The sequence below is a fragment of the Ailuropoda melanoleuca genome, chromosome 2 (assembly GCF_002007445.2).
Source record: "Ailuropoda melanoleuca isolate Jingjing chromosome 2, ASM200744v2, whole genome shotgun sequence".
In the NCBI taxonomy this organism is placed as follows: Eukaryota; Metazoa; Chordata; class Mammalia; order Carnivora; family Ursidae; genus Ailuropoda; species Ailuropoda melanoleuca.
In genome coordinates, this window is record NC_048219.1 from 1,787,153 (window position 1) to 1,812,509 (window position 25,357).

The 25,357-nt window shown below is 39.4% G+C and overlaps 2 protein-coding genes across 5 annotated transcripts in view; one reads left to right on the forward strand and one right to left on the reverse strand.

Annotated features, from left to right (window-relative positions):
* Nucleotides 1-25,357, reverse strand: part of EIF4G3 (eukaryotic translation initiation factor 4 gamma 3) — a 315,445-nt gene that overhangs the window by 247,525 nt on the left and 42,563 nt on the right. For 2 of the 4 annotated variants that reach the window (XM_019808886.2, XM_019808885.2), the window contains exon 1: nucleotides 22,317-22,381. The exons of the other annotated variants lie outside the window; for them this stretch is intronic. The gene's annotated coding sequence lies outside the window, so the exon portion shown is untranslated. Of the gene's footprint in view, nucleotides 1-22,316; nucleotides 22,382-25,357 lie in introns of those variants that run through there. 4 annotated transcript variants of the gene reach the window in all.
* On the forward strand, nucleotides 12,919-13,338 carry LOC100465108 (nucleolar protein 56-like). The gene has a single exon (XM_011235901.3). The coding sequence runs from the start codon at nucleotides 12,919-12,921 to the stop codon at nucleotides 13,336-13,338; it is 420 nt and encodes a 139-aa protein (XP_011234203.2).

Consider the following 25,357-nt stretch of genomic DNA (forward strand, 5'->3'; position numbering starts at 1 on the left):
CATTTTATTTTTTTTGGTTTTGTTTTGTTAGTGTTTGTATAGTTTTATTAATGTCTTCTCTCTCTGTTCCTCTTTCATAATGGTAGAAAAAGCAAATCGCTTCACAGCAAAATGTAACTGCACGGAATTCAGAAATGGACACAGAAGCTCCTGCTTGGGCCCGGCATCCTCCTCGTAAATCGTACATTGTAAACGAACGAAATTTGTGGTATGTAAATTATATCTCAATAAAGCTGTTACCCAAAAAGTGTGTATCATTGTATGTAATTTTAAGATAAAATTTTTAAGGGGTGCCTGGGTAGCTCAGTCGGTTGAGCATCTGCCTCGGGTCATGGTCTCAGGATTCTGGGACTGAGCCCCACAATGGGCTCCCTGCAGAGAGCCCTCTCCCTGCCACTCCCCCTGCTCGTACGTTCTCTCTCTCTGTCAAATAAATGAAATCTCTGAAAAAACAAAAATAAAAATAAAATAAAAATAAATACAATTTTTAAATAATGTAAGAACTCCACACTGGGGCAAGCACCTTATCTGTTTTGTCTACCACTCTATCTCCGGAACCCAGAATATTGCAGAAAGGAGTCATATACTCAAAACGTTTCATCAATGTGATCTAGTCCAATGAAGTTATAAGTAAGTCTCATCCTAAGAATTCACAGAGCAAACAAGGAAAAGTATTATTCAACGTAATAATGAATCAGGTACCCAACAAGAAAATGGGTAGCTGGATTTCTCAGCAAACTGCATTTCTTTCACTGCCAGAAAGCAATATAGGATCTTATTAGTATAAGAATCTCCTGAAACCCTTCCTAATGATCTAGCGATATGGAAACTTGTCCAGCCAGCTTTTTTAAGATGACTCCTAACAAGCTTCTAAAAGATCCAATTCTATCCATATGCCACAAACCCAAGCCAAAGCACACTTACACTAAACCAGTGGGTCAATACTGCTTGTCGATGTACCAAAGGGGAAATTTTATTACAGTACCTAGAAATGAGTCCAAGTATTTATGGACGCTAGAAAAATGGTAACACAGATTAAAGTTGACTACTAGAAATAACTTCACATGGTAAGAATCATGGTGAATTCATCAACAGTAAAAGCTGTTACCACATTACAGTTCTAAGTGTCTCACCACTCTATTCAACCTAACATCAAATGCAGGGATTCCACGTACACAGTGTACCCTACTCCACAGGAAAATATCTGAGAATTGTTAATAAATCTCCTTTCACTCTTTTGCAAGTGAAATACACTCACATCCTTTGACCACTTATCAAGAGGCAGACGTAGCATAATCCTGTGAGAGTAAAGTGGACTGGAGACATTTTGTTATTATCAATGACCCACAGTTTACGTAAGCTTTCTTTACTTCATAACTGCTTTCTACTTCACATTGCCTATGATAAACTATTTTCCATGTGTTTTCTTTCCATATAAAGTTGCCACAAAGTCATGTCTGAGGCATTCTGTGCATAATAACCAACCACTTCAATGTACACAGAACACTTTACATATGCACCTGTTTCATTTAATCATGCAGATTTGGATTCATTTTGTTTTGACATTTGATCCTACACCTGATTTTTGCATCTAAGTTACTCAGTGGTATTAATGTACTATAATAACAGACTAGAAGATAGCAGTCCAGTAGCCCAGTCCATACGGCCCCCTGAACTGCCTTCTATTCTCACTCCCTATCCCCTTCCATACTCCAAATACTGCCAACCACCCCATCCTGTACATCTAACGTTCACTATTTAAACAGCAAAGAGGCAACCAAAAAGGAATGTTAAATCCTCCGTGTTCCCTAACTATTGCTCAACTTTTTAAAATTCTGTTTTAAGACAACTGTGGAAAAGTTATAAAGAATCCCCAAGAGAATAGTGAATATGATTCATTTCATCTAGAGAAGGATGAGTGAATGGTGACTACAAGGATACACTTACAGCAATAAAAGGGTAAAGAAGAGGAAATAAGATCCATTAATTGAAGGACGGTAGGAGAGGAAATAAGAATAGTTAGGAGACTATACCAACTGTCTAGGTAAGAGTTGATGATGGCTTGGAAGATTGTAGTGGAAATAAACAGAAAAAGCCAAGCTTAAATAGTAAAATCAACAGGATTTCCTACTGCATTAAGAAGGAAAGGAGGGGCTCAGTTGGTGAAGCATCTGACTTCAGCTCAGTTCACGATCTCAGGGTCCTGGGATCCAGCCCCACTAGTGTCATTAGCTCAATTAATCCACCCAACTATCACGTGTAGAAGTCAGATTACTGAAAATACTTGTTCCCACCAGGCCAGCCACCAAGGAGACTTGTACAGAAAATCAATACCCCTTTAGGAACAAAACGTATCGCCAAAGCACCCCACCACTTAAAATTTGAGTCAATCTAATTTTTCTCCCAAAAAAACAGATATGATAAAGATCAAAGGCAGGACCACCTGGGTGGCTCAGTAGGTTGAACATCAGACTCTTGGTTTTGGCTCAGATCATGAACTCAGGGTGATGAGCTCTTGCACCACATGGGGCTCCACACTCAGCGGGGAGTCTGCTTGAGATTCTCTCTCTCCCCCTCTCCCTTTGTCCCTCACCCTACTCGCATCCTTTCTCTCTTTCTCTAAAATAAATAAATCCCTTTAAAAAATTCTGAAAGTGAAGCACATTATAATAAAAATTATCAAAGGGAGGCGCCTCCCTGGCTCAACTTAGGTAGAGTGTGCAACTCTTGATCTCAGGGTAGTAAGTTCGAGCCCCATATTGGGTGTAGAGATTACCAAAAAAAAAAAAACTTAAAAAATAATAAAAATAAGGGCGCCTGGGTGGCTCAGTTGGTTAAGCCTATGACTCTTGATCTTGGCCCAGGTTGTGATCTCAGGGTTGTGAGTTCAACCCTCACACTGAGCTCCATACTAGGCATGAAGCCTATTTTAAAAAGTTTAAACATTAATAATAATAAGTAATTAAAAATTATCAAACAGAATGTTTTCCAACAGATTTTATGTTCTTATGTAGAATGGGCATAGGTATGATGATTTTCTTCCATAAATTCCAGGCTGATATAATCACTATGTATTAAGTGTCACAGGTATAAATTTAAGAGTCCTCCCAAAAAATTTTTTAAAACAATCAAATGTCATTCTTCAAAGATGGCAGTCTTGTAAAGTGATTTTAAAATAAATCTGAACAGTAAGACCAGACAGGTAACAAATATTTGGGAAACTGAGAAAGAAGACATCAAGAAAGAGAATGATTTGCAATGCAATAAAAAACTTAAAATAACCTACTCTTATCTAATGATGATGTTCCCAAATCAAAGGAGCTTGAGCTCCTTTCTTATCTGAAATGCATGCAATAATTAGTATTAACACAAATCCAAGAAAAATATCCAAACACTGACTCCTGGACTTTAACAGATAAACTTTTCTTTATCCACAAATAGCCTGCCTTAGCATAAAGATCAAATAATATTTTAATAAATTGTAACCTCTAGGTGATTCTGGTATATTTTGGTACTTAACATTCAAGTATAGGTAGGTATATAGAACTTCTAAACTCGCATGTTTCAAACCAAAATGCTTCAAACTAAACAATGCTAACACATTATGAATATTTAATTCATGAAAGCTGCTCCCATTCTGCTCACTGCTCCCTATCTCAGTATACCCTTCTCTTTATATCAAGGTTCCAGACCAATACAAATCCCAAATCAGGCTAAAGTGGAGCTGGTCTCCCTCTAAACTTGGTGATTATGTAGATTAAGGACCTTGGATACTTTCTAGGTCTGCCAATTTTTTTTAAGGTTTATTCATTTTAGGGGTGCCTGAGCAGCTCAGTTAAGCAACTACCTTCAGCTCAGGTCATGATCCCAGAGTCCTGGGATCAAGCCCCACGTCGGGCTCCCTGCTCATCCGGGGAATCTGCTTCTCCCTCTCCCCGCTCATGCTCTCTCTCACTCACTCTCTTTCAAATAAATAAAATCTTTAAAATTAAAAAAAAAAGATTTATTTTAGAGAGAGAAAGAGTTGGGGAGGGGGGAAGAGCAAGGGGAGAGCGAGAGAGAAAATCTCAAGCAGACTCCCCGCTGAGCATGGAGACTAACTCAGGGCTTGACACAGGGCTCGATCTCACAACCCTGAGATCATGACATGAGCTGAAAGCAAGAGTCGGATGCTTAACAGGCTGCAACACCCAGGTGCCCCTAGGTCTGCTAATTTAATGTAAACAAAAATCTTAAGAAAACAGCAATCCAGATACTCAAGATTTACTGCCTGTAACTATTTAACTAATAATACTATAAATGGTTTCTTTAGCTATTAAAAAAAGTAAAGTTGCATACAATTGTAAATACTTATTAAGCCTCCAAAAGTATTTATACAAAGATTTATTAGCTTGTCATAGGTTACATGGCTTGGAAACCATAAAACCAGAATTAAAAATCTATAACCCAAGGGCGCCCTGGTGGTTCAGATAGTTAAGCATCTACCTTTGAATCAGGTCATGATTTCCAGGTCCTGGAATCAAGTCCCGTGCCAAGCCCCATGCCGAGTCCTGTGCCAGGCTCCTGGCTCAGCGGGGAGTATGCTTCTCCCTCTCCCACTGCCTAGCCCCCTGCTCATGCTCTATGTATCACTCTGTCTCAAATGAATAAATAAAATCTTTAAAAACAAAATCTATAACCTGGTTCTCCATTAACATTTACTCCTAGGGATACCTGGGTGGCTCATTCAGTTAAGCATCAGACTCTTAATCTCAGCTCAGGTCTTGATCTCAGGGTCATGAATTCAAGCCCCATGTTGGAGTGCATGCTGTGCATGGAGCCTAATTAAAAATTTAAAAATTAAAAAAAATTTATTCCTGTTATATTTTTTAAGGACTGGGAACAACTTCTATCACTTGGTACCTAGAAATATTTAATAAATTTGAAGGTTTGGGAAATTTAAATGTTTGTGAAGCTGCATATGTACAGAACACCTCCGAAAGAACACATAAGAAGCTGTTAACAGTAGTTGCTTCTGAGAAACACAACTAGAGACTAAGGGTGAAAAGATTTAATTTTTGCTATATACAGACTTTTGTCCTATTGAATTTTTTTTTATCATCTGTAAACACTATTTTATAAACATATGATTTTAAAAGCACTAACTTAAAAGATGCTTATCACAGGCTTGGTGAACATAAAACTAACAAACATTAAACTCATCACTTGTATAAATATGTACAAGGTGTCTATGCTGATATCTGGAATATGCTTTGCCCCAAATACATCGTTTCATCATAACAGTTACTGCTCAACTTAACTGGAAGGAGGAAAAAGTGAGCTCAAGATAGTAAGACTATGCAGGATGGAGTCAAGACAGCGGCGGAGAAGGAGACCTTAATTTTGTCTGATCCCAGGAATTCAGCTAGATAGCTATCAAATCATTCAAACACCCGCAAAGAACTCAACCGGAGATCTAAGAAAAGAATAGCTCCAACTCTTCAAATAGAAAAGTGACCACTTTCTACAAGAATGACAAGACAGAAAAACTCACCTAAAAAAAAAGAGAACAAGAGGCCATACTGACTGCCAGGGACCTAATTAGTATGGACATAAGTTAAGATGTTGGAACTAGAGTTCAGAATACGATTATAAAGATACTAGCTGGGCTTTAAAAAACCATAGAAGACACTAGAGAATCCCTTTCTGGAGAAATAAAAGAATTAAAATCTAACAAAGTCAAAATCAAAAAAGTTATTAATGAAATGCAATAAAAAAAATGGAGGCTCTAACTGCAAGGATAAATGAGGCAGAAGAGAGAATTAGAGACATAGAAGACAAAATGATGGAGAATAAAGAAGCTGAGAAAAAAGAGAGATGAACAACTACTGGATGGGGTGCCTGGGTGACTCAGCCGTCTCCCTTCGGCTCAGGTCATGATCCCAGGGTCCTGGGATCGAGCCCCATGTTGGGCTCCCTGCTCGGCAGGAAGCCTGCTTCTCCCTCTCACACTCCTCCTGCTTGTGTTCCCTCTCTCGCTGTCTATGTCAAATAAATAAATAAATAAATCTAAAAAAAAAAAAAAAACTACTGGATGACAAGGGGAGAAACATAAGCACGAAGAAAAAGTGACAGTGCTGGACTTACTGAGACACAGTACAGTGGTATCTGATATGGCTCTTTTAAGAGTGGCTTTTGTCAGTAATTCTGACAATGCAGCTTCAGAATTAACCATCCCACCACTACCAGAATACTTCTGTGTACAAAACAACCCAACCACTCTTTCCTATTACTTAATTTCCAAATGTTACAGTACCACACTAGTTATAGTCTCCTCTACCAAGATGCATACAATTATTCTACCCAAAAGCCAGTTTGTTATATATCAAACTCTACTGCATTAAACATTTTTGTGTTTAAAAAAATCCTACTGGCTAAAATGGATCAATCTATACTACCTTCACTTCAACACAGCAACAGTCCAATTATTAACTAATGTGTAAGCCAACTGCCAGTATACAATTCCAGCCTGTAAATTCATTCAATTTCCTCTCTATACAATTCTTGTAATTTTTCTAGAACCTATCTTCACCTTCCCTTGCCCAAGGCCATGGTCACCACTTCAATTCAGATCTTCATTCTCTAACTTGCAGCAGCTGCCTACATTTTCCTAACTAGAGTCTCTTTTCTTCAATTCATAAAAGTTACCATCAGCTCAATCTTCCTGAACAACACTGGTTATCAATGAACAATAAACGACTCTCCGTCTGTTTTTCACTTCCAAATGCAAATCCTGTGATTTGATTACCTGGAAGCTTTCCTACTTAATTTTTATTTTCTACTCCCCAAATTGAAACCTCTCCTAAATAACAGCCAGGCTCTTTCCTGACTGATCTTACAACTCCCAATGCCTGGAAAGCCGTCCCGCTTCCCTCCACTAATCTGAATCTTTTCAACTCCCAGCTACTACCTGGATTAAATTCCTGGTTTCCCTACCTTGTTGTAAGAAATCACATGTTTCTTTCTTTCATTTAGCTTCTGTTATCCTATTATTTAGGAAAGGAGACAGGAAATACCTCAAAGAACTATTGTAAGGATTAACTACAATATATAATCTTTATAAACAACTTAGTACATACTAGGTGTTCAATAAACGGTATCCTATATAAGAGAAGAATAATCAGACATTTTCTCATTTTCCTTATGTTAATGTCCTTTCTCCAACTAGACAAAAAACTTGTTTATAAAATCCCTGGCTGAAGAATTCACCAAGCAAATTAATTCCAAAGTTATTAGAATCCAAAGCTGTTTGATTCTGTCTTGAAAAAGGCTTTTAGAGTAGGGATTATTTTCCAAAATAAGTCTTGGTCTGAATGACCAAAAGGTTCACGTCCTCGGGCGAAGACATAGCATTCCAGTCAGCCAAGCATCTCCCAAGAGTACAGATACTGCTTCAAAGATCAAATCGAAGTACCTAAATCCTAGATGCCCTGCGTCTCTTCCAGCCAACCTACCCAGCTGCAGGCAGCACAGAACACAGTCTGTGAAGAGAGGCCACCAACAATCTGGATGACCCATGTTTAGAAGATTCTAGTAGGGATACAGAGAAAAGGAAATAGGGAAAGAAAAAGAAAAAACTGGGCAGAAAATAAGAGCTGAATGCCCCCATTTTCCCCTACCCACTCATGTTGCATGGGAGAAAGCAGATAGAATGCAAAGTAAGTAATCACTTTTAGGAAGAATAAGACCTGACTTTGAATCTCCATCCCCCTATTTCCTCATAAACAGTAACAGCTATCTTACAAAATTGTTATGAAGATTAAGCTAGATGTACACTTCCTAGAATATGGCAGACACTCAACTGATACTGTTTCTATCCCCTATGTCTTTGACTTCCATGCTATACTTTAAAAAGTACAAAAGAAAAACTTTATGAAAAAAGAGGAAAGACTTAAAATATGAGGATATTATATAAGTAAATATCCTCTTAGATATAACTGTTAATATTAACTGAAATTAAATCTAAGACAAAAAGCAGGCAATAAAGACAAACATTTTATGTGATTAATAATCTGAACTCGGGGGGGGGCACCTGGGTGGCTCAGTTGGTTAAGGGTCTGACTCTTGATTTCAGCTCAGGTCATGATCTCAGGGTCCTGAGATCAAGCCCCACCTCAGGGCTCCACACTCAGCAGGGAGTCTGCTTCTCTCCTCCTTCTTATCCCTTCCCACACATGCACTCTCTCTCTCTTAAAAAATAAATCTTTAAAAACAAAAAATAGGAACTCTGGTGGGGCGCCTGGCTGGCTCACTCATCATGATCTCAGGGTCCAGAGATCAAGACCTGACTCAGGCTCCAAAATGGGCACAGAGCCTGCTTAAGATTCTCTCTTTCCCTTTCCCTCTGCCCCCTTTTCCCACCTCGCCGCGAGTGCGTAATCTCGCTCAGAAAAAAAAAANAAAAAAAAAAAAAAAAAAAATACAAACTCTGATATTAAGATACTGATATTCAAATCCTGACTAGCTGTATGATTCTGGCAAGTTACTTAAATTTTATTATCTGTAAATGGGAATAATAATAGTACTTATACTTCACAGGGTACCAACAAAAATTAAATAATACATGAGGTGTTGGATATAATCCTTAACACAGAATTTAACTATAACATCTAAATTGGTTACAGTAGGAAAAGTTTTTTTCTCCAGTAAAAGAGTAACTTCATTAAAATAACAAGGACTAAGAAATGACAGCTCTAATTTTTTTTTTTTTTTTTAGATTTTATTTATTTATTTGACAGAGACAGCCAGCGAGAGAGGGAACACAAGCAGGGGGAGTGGGAGAGGAAGAAGCAGGCTCCCAGCAGAAGAGCCTGATGTGGGACTCGATCCCAGAGCACTGCNAAGCAGGGGGAGTGGGAGAGGAAGAAGCAGGCTCCCAGCAGAAGAGCCTGATGTGGGACTCGATCCCAGAACACTGANAGGGGGAGTGGGAGAGGAAGAAGCAGGCTCCCAGCAGAAGAGCCTGATGTGGGACTCGATCCCAGAGCACTGCGATCACGCCCAGAGCCAAAGGCAGACGCTTAACGACTGTGCCACCCAGGCGCCCCGACAGCTCTAACTGTTAAAATGATCTACTTCAGTGCTTCTAAACTTTATGGTCTCAGCACCATTACACTTGAAAATTATTATGGAACCTAAAGAGCTTTGGCTTAAATGGGTTACATCCGTGTACATTTACCACAATAGAAATTAAATCTAAGGGGACGCCTGGGTGGCTCAGTTGGTTAAGCGTCTGCCTTCAGCTCAGGTCATGATCTCAGGGTCCTGGGATCGAGCCCCGTGTCGGGCTCCCTGCTCAGCAGAGAGCCTACTTCTCCCTCTCCCTTTGTCTGCTGCTCCCCCTGCTTATTCTCTCTCTCTGTGTCAAATAAATAAATAGAATCTTAAAAAAAAAAAATTAAAACTAAGAAAAATTTTGAATATTATTTTGAGGTACCAATAATAAAACAATTACATGTTACTATAAATAACATTTTTTATTTTAATTTAGGGGAAACAGTGGCATTGTTTTAAATTTCTGCAAATCTCTTTAATGTCTTTAATATCTAGTTTACTAGAAGACCAGCTGAATCTTAACATATGCTTCTGCATTCAATCTGTTGCAACGTTATTCTGAAGCCTATGAATAAAATCTAATCTCACACGAATGTGTGGTTTAGAAAAGGGAGGAATATATTAATAGCCTTTCCTGATAACTGTGCATATTCTTTTTTGCTATTACACCAAAACTTGACAAGTGGTAGTTCTTTTTAGAGACAATATGGAATCTGAAACCATACTAACATTTCATATGCAGTTACATTAAAATTAATTGTTCTACATTGCATTTTAAATGGATCTTTCACCTATGCATAATTTTGGAACATCTGCATTGATCATCTAGGAAATACTGGTACATTAAGTTATGCAGATTTTCCAAATGTTGACACATTTCATTGTATAGTATTAAAAATAAAATCTGTTAAAATCACCACTGATTTCCTCAGAAAAGTATTAAGTATTGGGAAGCTGTCAAACTTGGTGGCAGATACAAGTTTCCAATATTCTAATTTTCACTTGAAACCTGTAATTTTATTATTGGCAACAGTTTTCCTTGAAGTGACAGGCACACTCATTTATTTCTGAAAATATGTCTGTTAAATATCCAAGTCTAAATATAGTTTATCATTCTTTCAAGTTAAAATGCGTTACATAAAAAAGCAGTTAGTGAAATATAATACTGTATGTTTACTATACTGGAATTGAAATAAAAAACTTAAAAAAAAAAAAGTGGCTAGGGGTGCCCGGGTGGCTCAGTCAGTTAAGCATCTGACTCTTGAAATCAGCTCAGGTCATGATCTCACAGGCTCTTGAGATGGAACCCAGCATCGGACACCACACTGGGTGTGGAACCTGCTTAAGATTCTCTCTATCCCTCTCCCTTTGCTCCTTCCCCATTCACGCTCCCTCTAAAAAATAAATAAATAAATTTAGATTTTAAAAAAGTAGTTAGTTCTGGGGCGCCTGGGTGGCAATCGTTAAGCGTCTGCCTTCGGCTCAGGGCGTGATCCCGGCATTATGGGATCGAGCCTCACATCAGGCTCTTCCGCTATGAGCCTGCTTCTTCCTCTCCCACTCCCCCTGCTTGTGTTCCCTCTCTCGCTGGCTGTCTCTATCTCTGTCGAATAAATAAATAAAATCTTTAAAAATAAAAAAATAAAAATTAAAAAAAAATTAAAAAGTAGTTAGTTCTGCCTGCAACTTACTCACACAAGTGGTTTAAACCACTACTGGAGGGATGCCTGAGTGGTGCAGTCAGTTGGGCGTTCAACTCTTTGTTTTAGCTCAGGTTGTGATCTCAGCGTCGAGAGATCAAGCCCCATGTCAGACTCCGTGCTCAGTGTGGAGTCGGCTTCAGATTTTCTCTCCCTCTCCTTCTCCCTCTGCCCCTCCTGCTCGTGCCTTCGCTTGCCTATCTCTCTCTAAAATAAATAAATAAATCTTAAAGAAAAAGCCACTATTAGACAACTGTGTAACGGAAGTGCTTTATGCATGCCTCCCATTCCATCACACAGAACATTTAAAAGATGTCTACTGAAGGGTCAAGATTTAACAAAATAAGTTTTACTGTTTCATGAAAGATATTAAGTAAGACAAACAAAAAAAATATATTAAGTGAAACTGGTACCTTTGCTTTTTGTTGAGAATGCATGCTGGTGAAGAACACAATAATTACAAGTACAGTTTGGTACCACTATCTTGATTCATGCTAAGGCTCCAGCAATGTGACCCACCCATGATTCTGCACCATCAGTGAAAATGTCAATAAAGTGAAAAAGGAAAAAATATCTCAGAACAATTACTAAAATAGTTCCGACCTCACCTCTGCCTCTAAATAGCATGCTATCCTATGAAAACCGTATTCTTTCACAAAAAAGGCCCCCTGATGCCAGGGGGAGAATTTCAATACTACTAATATCCAGAATAAAAATCCCAGAGCATTGTAAATCTAGGTAAGCAGGCCAGAAGCACACTGCTCTGTAAGTAAGGGCACCAGAGAACCCCATAAATGTAGTTATGCTAAATTCATGCAAAAATGGTCGTCAAATGAGGTCATGAAAAAATCCAAAGGGCTTTTCATTCACACTGACAGAGAACTACTGTGCATTTGAGAAGGAAATACGATTACTCATTAAAGTTCTTTCTGAAAAAAAAGAACAAATTGGTAATTTATGCTGCAATGCATTCTGTTAGCCCAAGTTTAGTATAAAATGCTAAAATAAATGTAGCAATGGCAGCCTTTACTACTGTTTCCCCAGTGTAGCCGTTCCATCTAGGCCTCTGCCCAGGGTCACGTCGCTCTCCATCTTCACCTCATCCTTTGGATCTTAGACTCCATGCCCTTCCAACATGGCCTCACTCATCAGTATAGTTCAAACCACTAGAAAAACAAAGACTCTTTGTTCTTCACTTCTCCTAAACCTCTTTTCCTTTTCTCTAGCTTCACGTTAAGTAGCTGAACACCCACACCTCATGAGATGTCTGTCTAGAATGGGTACAACAACTGAGACAGCCCAAGCCAGTGGCTCCAATCTAGTCCAAGAACTCTGAGTTCAATCACATACATCCCACACAAAGCCCTTTAATCTATAAACTAGAACCAATAATTTCAGCCAAGATCTAGGTTTCAAAGAACTTGAACATACTTCAAATAGAAGTCCAGAATTTAACTGAAATAGATCAATTCAGAATGTGTCAAAGAGGTTTATTACAACAGTTCTAAAAACACTGAACTCAGGAGGCAGTTTACTCACATCAGTCTAGAGCACAAACGTGATTTTAGCATTCCAGTTCTTTTACTAACTACCTGTGTGACTTCTGGGGAAGTTACATTTAACATCTTTAATATGTGTCTTCACCTGGAAAATGAGGACAATAATAGTTCCTACACTTCATAGGGTCAAGAAACATGTTAGAGAATTTACGGAAGGCATTTAATCCACTGCCTGGTATATGCTGGGCATATAATAAACCACTGCTAATACTGACCTCCAAGAGCAATTCCTTTCTACTATAAAAAGCATAATAGCACTGGTGTCTGAGTGATTCCCAGGCCCAGCAAAGGGACCAGATTTCCAGAGCTCTGAAGATGAAGGGTAACACCCCAAAACATGGACTCATTTTCCACTCCACCTTCATTAGCCTAAGCAGCTGCCAAGAACAAAGGCCGCATCTCCCGATACCTGGCAAACAAATGCAGTACAGCCTCGCGAAGTGCTTGCTTCTCTGAGGTGCCCACAAGTATATTTGGGGAGAAGCTTCGAGAGCAAATTGAGGAGCATCTGTCCTTCTATGAGACAGGAGACTCCACAAAAGAATCTGGATGTCACAAAGGAAGCAATGGTTCAGGCAGAGGAAATGGCTGCTGAGATGGCTAGGAAGCTAGAGAAGCAGGAGAAGAAATGCTTGAAGGAGAAGAAACGGCTGGCTGCCCTCACCCTTGTGTCTCCAGAAAACAGCAATAGTACCCCGGAGGAGTGTGAGGAGACAAGCGAAAGACCCAAAAAGAAGAAAAAGCAAAAGGCCCAGGAGACTCCACAGGAGAATGGAATGGAAGACCCATCTCTCTCTGCCTCCAAACCCAAGAAAAAGAAATCTCTTTCCAAGGAGGAGCTGGTTAGTACCGATCTTGAAGAGACAGCTGGCAGTGTAAGTCTTCCCAAGAGGAAGAAATCTTTCCCCAAAGAAGAACCAGTTAGTGACGCTGAAGAGGCTGGAAATAGGAGCATCCTCAACAAGAGGAGGAAATTCTCTTCCTAGGAGGAGCCACTCAGCAATGGACCTGAAGAGGCTACTGGCAGCAAGAGCAGCAGCTCTAAGAAAAAGAGAAAGCTCCCGAAGCTATCCCAGGAAGATTAGAATGGACGTTTACCTGGTGGGCATAACCCACATGACATCTCCAAACCCATCCCTTATATCCCAATAAAAACAAATTCACAAGGAAAAAAAAATCAGAATAGCAGCAGAATCAATGACAAAACAATAGAGAATTTCCCTCAAAGTTAAACTACCTATTTATGTAACAGCTTAAGTAACACTGTGAATAAATTTTCACCATGTTGTATATTATATTCCCTTCACAGGATATGTACTACCAAGCCTTAGCACCCAAACATTTAGTACATATATTTAACACTGAGATTATTAAACAGAACTTAAAACGTTCACAAATACTTTCCAGCAGACACTGTGTAGTGGCAAGGTTAACAGACTGTCACTCACTAAGTTTACCTTAACAAATGACTTGTTAAGAGGAAAATCAGTGACAGATAAGGAAATAAAAAATCATAAACTTTCATAGGATACCAATTAAAAGACATTTAGGGTTCAATAAAACCCTCCAGGGGCACAGCGGTAAAGCGTCTGCCTTTGGCTCAGGGCGTGATCCCAGCATTATGGGATCGAGCCCCACATCAGGCTCTTCCGCTATGAGCCTGCTTCTTCCTCTCCCACTCCCCCTGCTTGTGTTCCCTCTCTCGCTGGCTGTCTCTATCTCTGTCGAATAAATAAATTAAAAAATCTTTAAAAAATAAAAATAAAAAAAAAAATAAAACCCTCCAAAATCTCTCAAGAATATGAATACAACAAAGCTGGGTGGTATGTGCACTACTGTTTATTACGTTATTCTGTAACTTTCTATATTCATAAAATATCTCATTAAAAGATGAAACATCTGTGTAGAACAAAAATGACAACAGAGATAATTTGAGTAAATTAAAAATAAAATTGGATTAAAAATAAAATTTCAGGGGCGCCTGGGTGGCACAGCGGTTAAGCGTCTGCCTTTGGCTCAGGGCGTGATCCCGGCGTTATGGGATCGAGCCCCACATCAGGCTCTTCCGCTATGAGCCTGCTTCTTCCTCTCCCACTCCCCCTGCTTGTGTTCCCTCTCTCGCTGGCTGTCTCTATCTCTGTCGAATAAATAAATTAAAAAATCTTTAAAAAAATAAAAAATAAAAAAATAAAATAAAATAAAATAAAAATAAAATTTCAGGGGTGCCATGGTAGTTGGTTAAGTATCTGACTCCTGATCTGGCTCAGGTCTTGATCTCACAGTTGTGAGTTTGAGCCCAGTGTGGAGCCTACTTAAAAAAAAATTGTAAACTATAGCCCAGCTCTACCTGATAAAGTTTCCATATCCAAATGTGCTGTTTTAAAAATAACTTTTGGGGGGCGCCTGGGAGGCACAACGGTTAAGCGTCTGCCTTCGGCTCAGGGCGTGATCCTGGCATTATGGGATCGAGCCCCACATCAGGCTCCTCTGCTATGAGCCTGCTTCTTCCTCTCCCACTCCCCCTGCTTGTGTTCCCTCTCTCTGGCTGTCTCTATCTCTGTCAAATAAGTAAATAAAATCTTAAAAAAAAAAAAAAAAAACTTTTGGGGGCACATGGGCGGCTCAGTCAGTTAAGGATCCAACTCTGGATTTGGGCTCAAGTCCTGATCAAGCCCCGCATCAGGCTCTGCGTTCAACAGGGAGTCTGCTTGAGATTCTCTCTCTCCCTCTCTCTCTGCCCCACCCCCCCCACACTTGTGCTCGCTCCCATATGCACTATCTCTCCCCCAAATAAATAAATAAATCTTAAATAACTTTTGCTTAGGGGTGCCTAGCTGGCTCAGTTGGGAGAGCATGCAACTCTTGATCTTGTGGCTGTGAGTTCAAGCCCCTACACTGGGTGTAGAGATTACTTCAAAAATAAAACATTTTTTAAAATGAGGGGTGGACACCTGGGTGGCCCAGTCGGTTAAGCATCCAACTCTTGGTTTCAGCTCAGGTTGTGATCTCAGGGTTGTCAGATGGAGGCCCGAGCTGCTCAGCGAGAGTCTCCTGAAGTTTCTCTCTTCCTCTCCCTCTGCCCCTCCCCCGTGGTCTAGCTCTCTCAAATAAAAAAATCCTTTTTTTTTTTTTTTAAAAAGGGAGGAGTGCACCTGGGTGGCTCATTCAGTTACGCATCCAACCCTTGATCTCAGCTCAGGTCTTGATCTCAGGGTTGAGAGTTCAAACCCCACCTCAAGCTCCATGCTGGGTGTAAAGCCTACTTAAAAAATAAATAAAAATTTTAAGAAATAACTTTTGCTTATTTCATATTGATGGTTTACTTCTATATAATCAAAATGTAGGACAAAGGCAACACTATTACCCTCTTCCTGTCAACTGGGGCAAAAGGCACTCCATTTAACTGTTCATATTATCTTAAAAAAAATCCATATTATCTAATAAAACATAAAACACTGAGTAATTTAAAAATCATCAGACATTGGTAAAAAAGTTTTTTTTTTAAAGATTTTATTTATTTGACAGATAGCAGGAAAGCACAGGCAGGAGGAGCAGCAGAGGGAGAGGGGAAAACAGACAGCCACCCCACCCCCAGAGCAGGGAGCCCGATATGGGTGGGGCTTGATCCCAGGACCCCGAGATCATGACCTGAGCCGAAGACAGTCACTTAACCGACTGAGCAACTCAGGAGGTGAAAAAGATTCTTGTTTGTATTTCATGAATGAATATCAAGCATCAACAATGAGTTAGATGGTGCTGGAAGGGAGGTGAGTGGGGGAATGGGGTAACTGAGTGATAGGCATTAAGGAGGGCACATGATGTGATGCGCACTGAGTGTTACACACAACTGATGAATTACTGAACTCTACATCGGAAACTAATGATGTACTACATGTTGGCTAATTGAATTTAAATAAAAACAATGAGTTAGATGAGACATGGCCATACAAAAATGAAAGTTCATTTTGACTTTTTAAATGACAAAGAATAACTTCAACAAGATCAAGTCTTGCACTGTGGCACGTAGGCAGTAATGGCATTTTCTTTACCAAAAAACCACCAGAGGAAATGAAACTTTACTTTTCTTTACATTTTTCATTACAAGATACTGGATTTTGCTTTTGCAACTGTTTATTTTTAAGTAAGGAGGTAAAATTCTAAAACTGATCCTGTTGCTGCTGCAAAGTATGAACAATGAGACCGGAGGGGGGTGGGTGGTGGTGGTGAAAGAGAAAGGCCTAGTGCAAGCCCTAACAAAGGCCCAGCACACCGGGTAGGGCTAAACTCCCCAGAGTATGAAAGCACTCTTTGTCTTTCTGGTCAATGCAAGACCATTGAATGTCCCAGTATATAGTTAAAAAAAAAAAAAAAAAAAGGCAAAAGAGGGAGGATGGGAGTTCTGCCTCTTTAGGGGATGTCTCCTCAGCTGCCTGGCTACAATAAGGATGAAGACTGTAAAAGCACAGAAAAGCTCCCAAGCATGCAGCTACCCAGTCTTTGTCTATTAATACACACCAGGAAAAAAGCACTCATGTGCCCTGATTATACTACATCTTACTTTACTACTGAACAAAATTCTAGGACCTGGATTTCTGTTTCACATTGACAATTTCAATCTAGTTCATTCAGAAAACCACAGAGGAAATACAGTATTTTGGCTTCCAATTTGGAATACAGCAATAATAATCTCCTCCCCTTTAGCTTGAAGAGTATTCAGAAAAGTTTAAATTAAGAAAGACATTTCATTTTTTCGCTCAAATGTTTTTCGAAAAACCAAATAACCAGCAGAGGTTCTCTAACAAAGACAACAGTTCAAGGTTCACAACGGGGGGTGAGGGGGGGCGCCTGGGTGGCACAGCAGTTAAGCGTCTGCCTTCGGCTCAGGGCATGATCCCAGCGTTCTGGGATCGAGCCCCACATCAGGCTCCTCTGCTATGAGCCTGCTTCTTCCTCTCCCACTCCCCCTGCTTGTGTTCCCTCTCTAGCTGGCTGTCTCTATCTCTGTCAAATAAATAAATAAAATCTTTAAAAAAAAAAAAAAAAGGGTTCATAACAGGGACATCACAAGTCAGTTTCAGTGTACTCTGCTTACTCTACTTACTATGAAAACAGTAAACCCCCAGGGTGTGGACCATAAGCATTTTCTTCACTGCTATAACTTAATGAACTAAAGGCAAGTCAGTGAAAGAAGGTGTCATAGTCTAATTAAATTTTACTGATAACCCATTGTATAATTTCTATGAAGCTACAATTGGCATAACACACCACTTCTTTTGAGGTTCTAAACAAAGAAAAGGCTCATTTTCCAGTATTAAGATTAAAAATGAAAATGTTGGGGCGCCTGGGTGGCAGAGCGGTTAAGCGTCTGCCTTCGGCTCAGGGCGTGATCCCGGCATTGTGGGATCGAGCCCCACATCAGGCTCCTCTGCTATGAGCCTGCTTCTTGCTCTCCCACTCCCCCTGCTTGTGTTCCCTCTCTCGCTGGCTGTCTCTATCTCTGTCGAATAACTAAATAAAATCTTTAAAAAGAAAAAAAAAAATGTTGATTTGCTTAAAATACACACAAAGTTACTATGTCTTCAGTGCTGGAAATTCTCATTTCAAAATCCCCCTCCATGACTCAAGGTTTGATATATGCACACGGATGACTTTCAGCAGCTCTAGTTTAGCATTCCAATGAGACAAATCAGATTGCAAATGTATTTTAATAATTAACATTTATTCTGAAAGTTATGCAGATTTTTGTTAAATAGAAATTTTGCTTGTAACACTACTTTAAGAATCATTGAATTCTGTCTTTTGAGTTGAAATGAGTAGCAAATTGTACAATCAGAGATTTGGAAAAGTCCTGGGAGATAATCTTACAAAAATAAACGTCTAATAACGAAGGAGGGAGGGAGATAGCCTCAGAAGTTAAGTAACATGCTGAAGGTCACACAGCTAAATGTCCTTTACACAGACAGTGGAGAATAAAAAAGCCAAATTCATATATAGTCTGCAACCTCATTTTTACTGGGTCATAATTTCCAAATGAATAAATCTTCTACTGGTTCCAAAAGGCCTCTAAACAATTTTCTGGAAACCATACTGACTTCTGAAATGAAATGGTATTCAGCGAGAATTAAAAATGTATTTTAAAAACAAAGAACACCAGCTAAATTTATTTGGCAAATAAAAGGAAGGAGTAAACATTATTTATTTTGAAAATAAGACAGAACTACATATATAACCATAGTCTGTAAGTCTACAGATCTCTTGAGCCATTAACTAGTTTTTATAAGAGCACTTGATCATCCTTAAAAAAAAAAAAAAAGACTGCAAATAGTGCAGAGGGTATAAAGTAGAAAGTACCAGAACAGATGGATCTAAAGTAAAAAGTACCTTCCAACACCTAGTCTTTTTCTCCTACAGGTAACCACAGTCAAGTTTCTAATGCATCTTTCCACAAATTTTCTACACACAAACATATACTATCATTTTTAACAATTCTTAAAAACTGCTTCTAGGGGCGCCTGGGTGGTGCAGTCGTTAAGCGTCTGCCTTCGGCTCAGGGCGTGATCCTGGCGTTATGGGATCGAGCCCCACATCAGGCTCCTCCGCTAGGAGCCTGCTTCTTCCTCTCCCACTCCCCCCTGCTTGTGCTCCCTCTCTCGGTGGCTGTCTCTGTCAAATAAATAAATAAAATCTTAAAAAAAAAATAAAAAACTGCTTCTAAATTAATCTAAAATGTCCAAACTTTCATAAGTTTAAGAAAGGAGAATGAAATTCCTAAACATGGGTCATTCACAATAATGAAAACGTAATAATTATTACATGAGAGAAAAGTTATAGAGAAAATAAATGAACCAAGTGTTAACTAACAGCACCATGTGGTCTAATTTTCCATCTGTAAAGACCATTTTTAGCATATAATTTCACACAATGGAGCCAATTAAAATATATGCACTAGGGGCACGTAGGTGGCTCAGTGGTTAAGTGTCTGATTTGGCTCAAGTCATGATCTGGGGTCCTGGAATCGAGCCTCGCGTCAGGCTCCCTGCTCAGCAAGAAGTCTGCTTCTCCCTCTCCCCGACTCACCCCTGCTCATGCTCATGCTCTCTCCCTCTCTCTCATATAAATAAATAAAATCTATAAAAAAAAAAGTTACCCAAGAAAAATAAGCGGCCACTGACTCTTTTATGATTTTCAGATTATAAGCATATTACCAAAACTTTGTAAAATAGAAAAATTTAAAACTACCCACAAATCTGGGGTGCCTGGGTGGCTCAGTTTGTTAAGCATCTGCCTTCATCTCAGGTCATGTCCCAGGTGGGATCGAGTCCTGCATCAGACTCCCTGCTCAGTGGGGAGTCGGCTTCTCCCTCTACTCCCTGCTCGTGCTCTCTCTCACTATATCTCTCAAATAAAATCTTTAAAATAATAAAAATTTAAAATAAAAAATACACATATGTATTACATACATACACACACAAGCAGAAAAACCATACAAAATTATTTTGTTCCTTAGGAGTGTATATATAGCTAGAAGATAAAAGTAAAACCTTCAAGTTTGAAACACTTAGGGTCAAACAGCAGGAGACATATTCCTTTTTATTAGTGTTTCCTTCTTGTTGGTGTATACTCTGCGTCTCTAATATTTTTAAAAAGAAAAATGTTACTCCTTTGACAGATCCTGACCTGATCATTCAAGTCTGTTATGGAGCCCAGGAAAAGAATCACTGCAGGTTATCCACACCTCATCTCCAAAGCTCCTCCAGACCACCTACCATCTGTCCACCCCACTGTATGTTCTCAGCATTCCTAATTTCTAGGACACTCCTCCCACTATTTTGGCCTTATACCATTGATCCTACTTTTTGCCAAACCCTTTAACTGACAACCTCACTGGGATCACCATCCCAGCCTATCCTATCTGACCTTCAGTCTTATACACCACACCATCTGAAAAAGAGACACAAGCCAAATTTTGAGTGTGGTTTGAAACCCACTACTCATCTGGTCTTCTGAGTGTGGTTTGAAACCCAGTACTCATCTGGTCTTCCCACACAAAAGAAACAGGTACAATAAAACATTACATTCTTCAGCTCAAATGCGATGCAGGGCTACAGAGAATATAAATACTTTCAGTTAAGATTTAGTCACATTCATTCACTCACTCGTTCATTCAACAAATATTTACTTCATGCCAGACATTTTTAGGAATAGAGTGATTAACAACAAAGGATAGAGTGATTAACAACAAAGTCCCCACCCTCTTGGAGTTTATATAAAACCAGTTAAAATCCTGGCAATAACATTTTCATCCTAAGGCTTTAATAACTTCATATACTCAAAAACAAAACAAATTAAAAACTGTAAAACAAAAGTTCTGAAAGAAAGAGGAGAGTGGATGGTTTCGTTAAATGTTATGAATAGATTCACAATGTAATCTGCACTAATATTCACACTAAATAAATTTTGGGAAAAAAACAGGTTTTTCCCTTTATAGCCTATCAAATCTCAATCTCATATTGAAATGTGATAGTTATCTATTCTAACTGTTAGGAAGGGTGACCACAAACCAATCTGTAAAGGCATAATAGTGAATGGCTATTATGGACAAAGCATATACGAGGCAACTAGAATATAAAAGGGTAAAGGGGAATTAATAAATGTACATTAATAAATGTACATAATGCAGGGCATTATACTACAAAATACAGTCTCATCCTCAAAGAGCTTATGATTTGGTTAAATTATGTATGTGTATAACAACCATTCAAGAAGTTTTCTGAGGAATGCCAATCAGTAATGTCAGTGACTGTATAGGACTTCAGAAAACAAAGAAATATTTGTGCCCTACAATGATAAGGAACCATCCACAAGGAAGAAAAGACTGAAATGGATTGTACAGGACGGTTAAGACTAAGAAGTAAAAGACCAAGAGGCTTTCTAAGTAAAGAAAACACAAACACAGAGACAAGAATGTACCTGGTATATTCTAAGATGATTTATTGTGACTGGCATGGGTAGTGCAAATAAACACGAGGTCCACAAAAGATCGGAAAGTCATAGGATGGCGAAGCTAGAAAAGACTCCCAATTCTACCCACATTCTTCCACAGATGAAAAAAGTGAAGCTCGGGAAAGTCACCAAACAAGGCCACAAAGTAAGTCGATGGCGAAGTTAAGATTATAATCTAGGTTTGCTGATGTTTATGACCAAACACTATCTCCCTACCAAGCATGAACTAATTACAGAACGATCTAAGAGAAAACATGCAGCAGGTATTCAGGCAAAGGTCCAGGTGAAGAAACAGTATGGATTTTTATCGTCTTAAAGATAAGGTTTAAAGTTATAGGAGCAGATAAACCTTGGAGAATTATATGGAACAAAACAAAAGCCAAAGACCAAATCTGAAAAACTGGACAAGGGATCATGCTCTCTTCCCCCCACATACCTGTCTTAGCCCACAGAATGGACACTACTGCCATTTTTTCACATTAGTGATAAGACATGGTGTCACTATGCATGTGGCAGGCCATTTTTGTTCCCTCTCTTCTAAGCAATAAGCCCTCCAAACAAACCCTGACCTAGACTCCAAAGGTCCCAAGTTCTGCTGGTGACTAGGTTAAACCCAAAGAAGTTAGAAGGGATGACAAAGCAGCATGTTTTGAGATGAGGGAACCAATGTGATCATCTTTCTACCCCTTGAAAGTTCTAAATAAGAGAAAAAGAACTGTCAAGAGAGAAATAAAAATGTCAGCTTTACTACTAATAAAAGCTAGACTACAGAATTCAGCTTTTGCCCAAGAATTAAATGGGCTTCCTACTCCCACTGGCCCAAGACCTTGGGACTTGCCCCTAGGACAGTTGGGTTGGAAGAACAGACAATTACCTAACCAGCTATCTTGTGGAATACAGAGAATATAAGAAAAGAGCCACTGGTGTGAAAAGACCTTCAAATCATTAACTCTGTTCTCACCTGAGACTGAAGAGAAGCACAGAATGCTTCTTCCCAGTAGAGGAAGTCCCAAGAATACACTCATTCAGGCTCTAAGAATTAACTTGTTAAGGGAATCAATTTGATGTCCAGTGATCTGAATCAAGGTACTGGTTCTCAACCTTGGCTACACATTAGAATCATCAGTACAGCTTCTAAAAATCCCAATATGGTGGGATGCCTGGGTAGCTGAGTCGGTTAGGTGTCTGCCTTCGGCTCAGGTCATGATCCCAGGGTCCTGGGATCCAGTCCTGCATCGGACTCCTTGCTCAGCAGGGAGCCTGCTTCTTCCTCTGCCTGCTTTGCCTGCCACTCCCCCTGCTTGTACTATCTCTCTGACAAATAAATAAATGAAATCTTTAAAAAAAAAAAAAAATCCCAATACTGGCTGCCTGGGTGGCTCAGATGGTTAAGCATCTGCCTTTGGCTCGGGTCATGATCTCCAGGTCCTAGGATCAAGCCCCATGTCAGGCTCCCAGCTCAGTGGGGCATCTGCTTCTCCCTCTGCCTTTCCCCCTGCTTGTGCTCTGTCTCTCTCTCAAATGAATAAATAAAATCTTTAAAAATAAATAAATAAATAAATAAAATGAAAATCCTAATGCTCAGGCCATACTCTAGAACAAAATCAGAACTAAATCTTGAAGTGATATTCAGGTTTTTAACTCTTTCTAATTCCAATGTGCAGGTGAGGTTAAGAACAAATGACATAAAACAAGAGCAGAAGCCAAATGGTACAGAGTTAATGCTTTTGAATGAGTGATGAAGAACACAGAAACAGCAAGTAAAGAACAATCTTCCAGCAATTTTGTACTTGAAAACAAAACAAAACAGAACACTGAAGTATTCAAATAAACTTAGCCAAAACACTTTTCAACTAGCAGCAGCTCAAAAAAGTACGGTTGATATAGAAAAGTTCTGAACAAGCTATGGGCACAAGGGAAGGATTCAGCAACAAAGTCAAGAACACACGTGAAGGGCACCTGGTTGGCTCAGTCAGTTAAGCATCTGACTTCGGCTCTGGTCAGGATCTCAGGGTCCTGGGTTGGAGCCCCATGTCAGGCTCCACGCTCCAAGCAGGGAGTCTGCTTGTCCCTCTGTACCTCCCCCAGCTTCTGCTCGCCCTCTCTCTCTCAAATAAATAAATACTATCTTTAAAAAAAAAGTACGTGCACTTGACAGAGAATGCGGCCAGGGTAAGCAATGGAGTAGGAACCTTTAGAGATGTGAGAGGGAATGGAAATAGGACCAAAATGAAAATGACAGGGATATCTGTAAAAGAAATGACAACTTCCAGATGAAGTTGAGTGAAGACACAAACGTAGAAATAGTTTCAATGAAGAACAGGAAGAATGAAGAACAAGGTAGAATTTTACATCCTTATATCTTACATCTTATATTTCCACTGCTTTGCTCTTCTTAGCTAAGACAGTGAAATTATCTGTACTGATGAGAAACACAGGAAGAACTACCCACAGGAAACTAAAAGGCTTTACATATATGTAAAATGTCCTAACACAGAAAACGGGAGGAGGAGATATTGCAAAGTTTCCTTTGCTGTGCTATCATTGATTTCCCAGTCACATGCATTTTCAAACTCATAATAATTAATAATAAGGGTGTGTGTGCCTCCATCTGTGGTTACTCTCATTTCTCATTTTTTTAGCAAAGATCAAAAAAGGCATCAACTCCATTAATCTTGACACCACCTACAAACATCTGCAGTGGAAAAAAAAATACACTTTTTAAATATGTGATTCTGTGGAACCTAAACCAAGCTAATTAAGAATCATTCATTCATGGGGCACCTGGGTGGCTCGGTAGGTTAAGCAACTAACTCTTAGTTTCAGCTCTCCTCGTGATCTCAAGATCTTGGGATCGAGCCCACATATGGCTCCGAGCACAGCACAGAGTATGCTTGGGATTCTCTCCCTCTCTCTCTGCCCCTTCCCCACCCTACACTCACTCTCTAAAGTAAATAAATAAATCTTAAAAAAAAAAGAATCACTCATTCATAACACACATAAAACGATCATTTTGGTATTCTTTGGATGAAGTTAATTTCAATCTTACTCCAAGACTTTCCACCTCAGCTCAGGTCATCACTGAACCTACTTATTCTCCTGTACTCCTCCAGAAAGTTCTCCATCTTCCACCTTCAAAAAATTCATTTTTTAACTTACGGTATAATTGACATACAACATTATAATAGCTTCACATGTAAAACACAATGATTTGGACATTTGGGTATACTGCAAAATGATCACCATGGTAAGTCTAATTCATATCCATCACAATAGTTTTTCTTATGATGAGAACTTTTAAGATCTACTCTCAGCAACTTTCAAATATGCAATAAAGTATTATTAACTAGAGTTGCCATGGTATACAGTACATCTGCACAACTTATTTATTTTATAACTGTAAATCCATGCCTTCTGACTCCTTTCACGCATTCTGCCCACCCCCCACCCCTGACAACCACCAATCTCTTCTATTTATGAGTTTTGTTTTGGGGTTTTGTTTTTGTTTTAGACTCCACATATAAGTGCAATCATACAGTATTTTTCTTCAAAAAATTCTTTAATGCTGTTTTTTCCAAGGAAAAATGAGAAAGAAAACCTACGTGTGGATACTGACCACAAATACATGACTGGAATTTTTTTTTTTAAGGTTTTATTTGAGAAAGAGAGAGAGCATGCATAAGCGGGGGGAGGGGCAGAGGGAGACAGACAAGCAGACTCCCTGCTGGGTGGGGAGCCTGAATCACGGATCCCAGGACCCTGAGATTATGACCTGAGCCTGTGTCAGATGCTTAACTGATCGAGCCACCCAGGCGCCCCACCTGGAGTATTTTAAAGGTTGATATTTCCGGGGAACTGGGTGGCTCAGTCAGTTAAAGCCTCAGACTCTTGATTTCGACTGGGCTCGTGATCACAGGGTTGTGGGATACAGCCCCAAGTGGAGCTCTGAGCTCAGCACGGAATCTGCTTATCCCTCTCCCCCTGCTCCTCCCCCTGCTCACA

Excerpts from the sequence above, each read along its gene's own strand:
- LOC100465108 (XM_011235901.3), top strand. The coding sequence starts at position 12,919 with ATGGTTCAGGCAGAGGAAATGGCTGCTGAGATGGCTAGGAAGCTAGAG.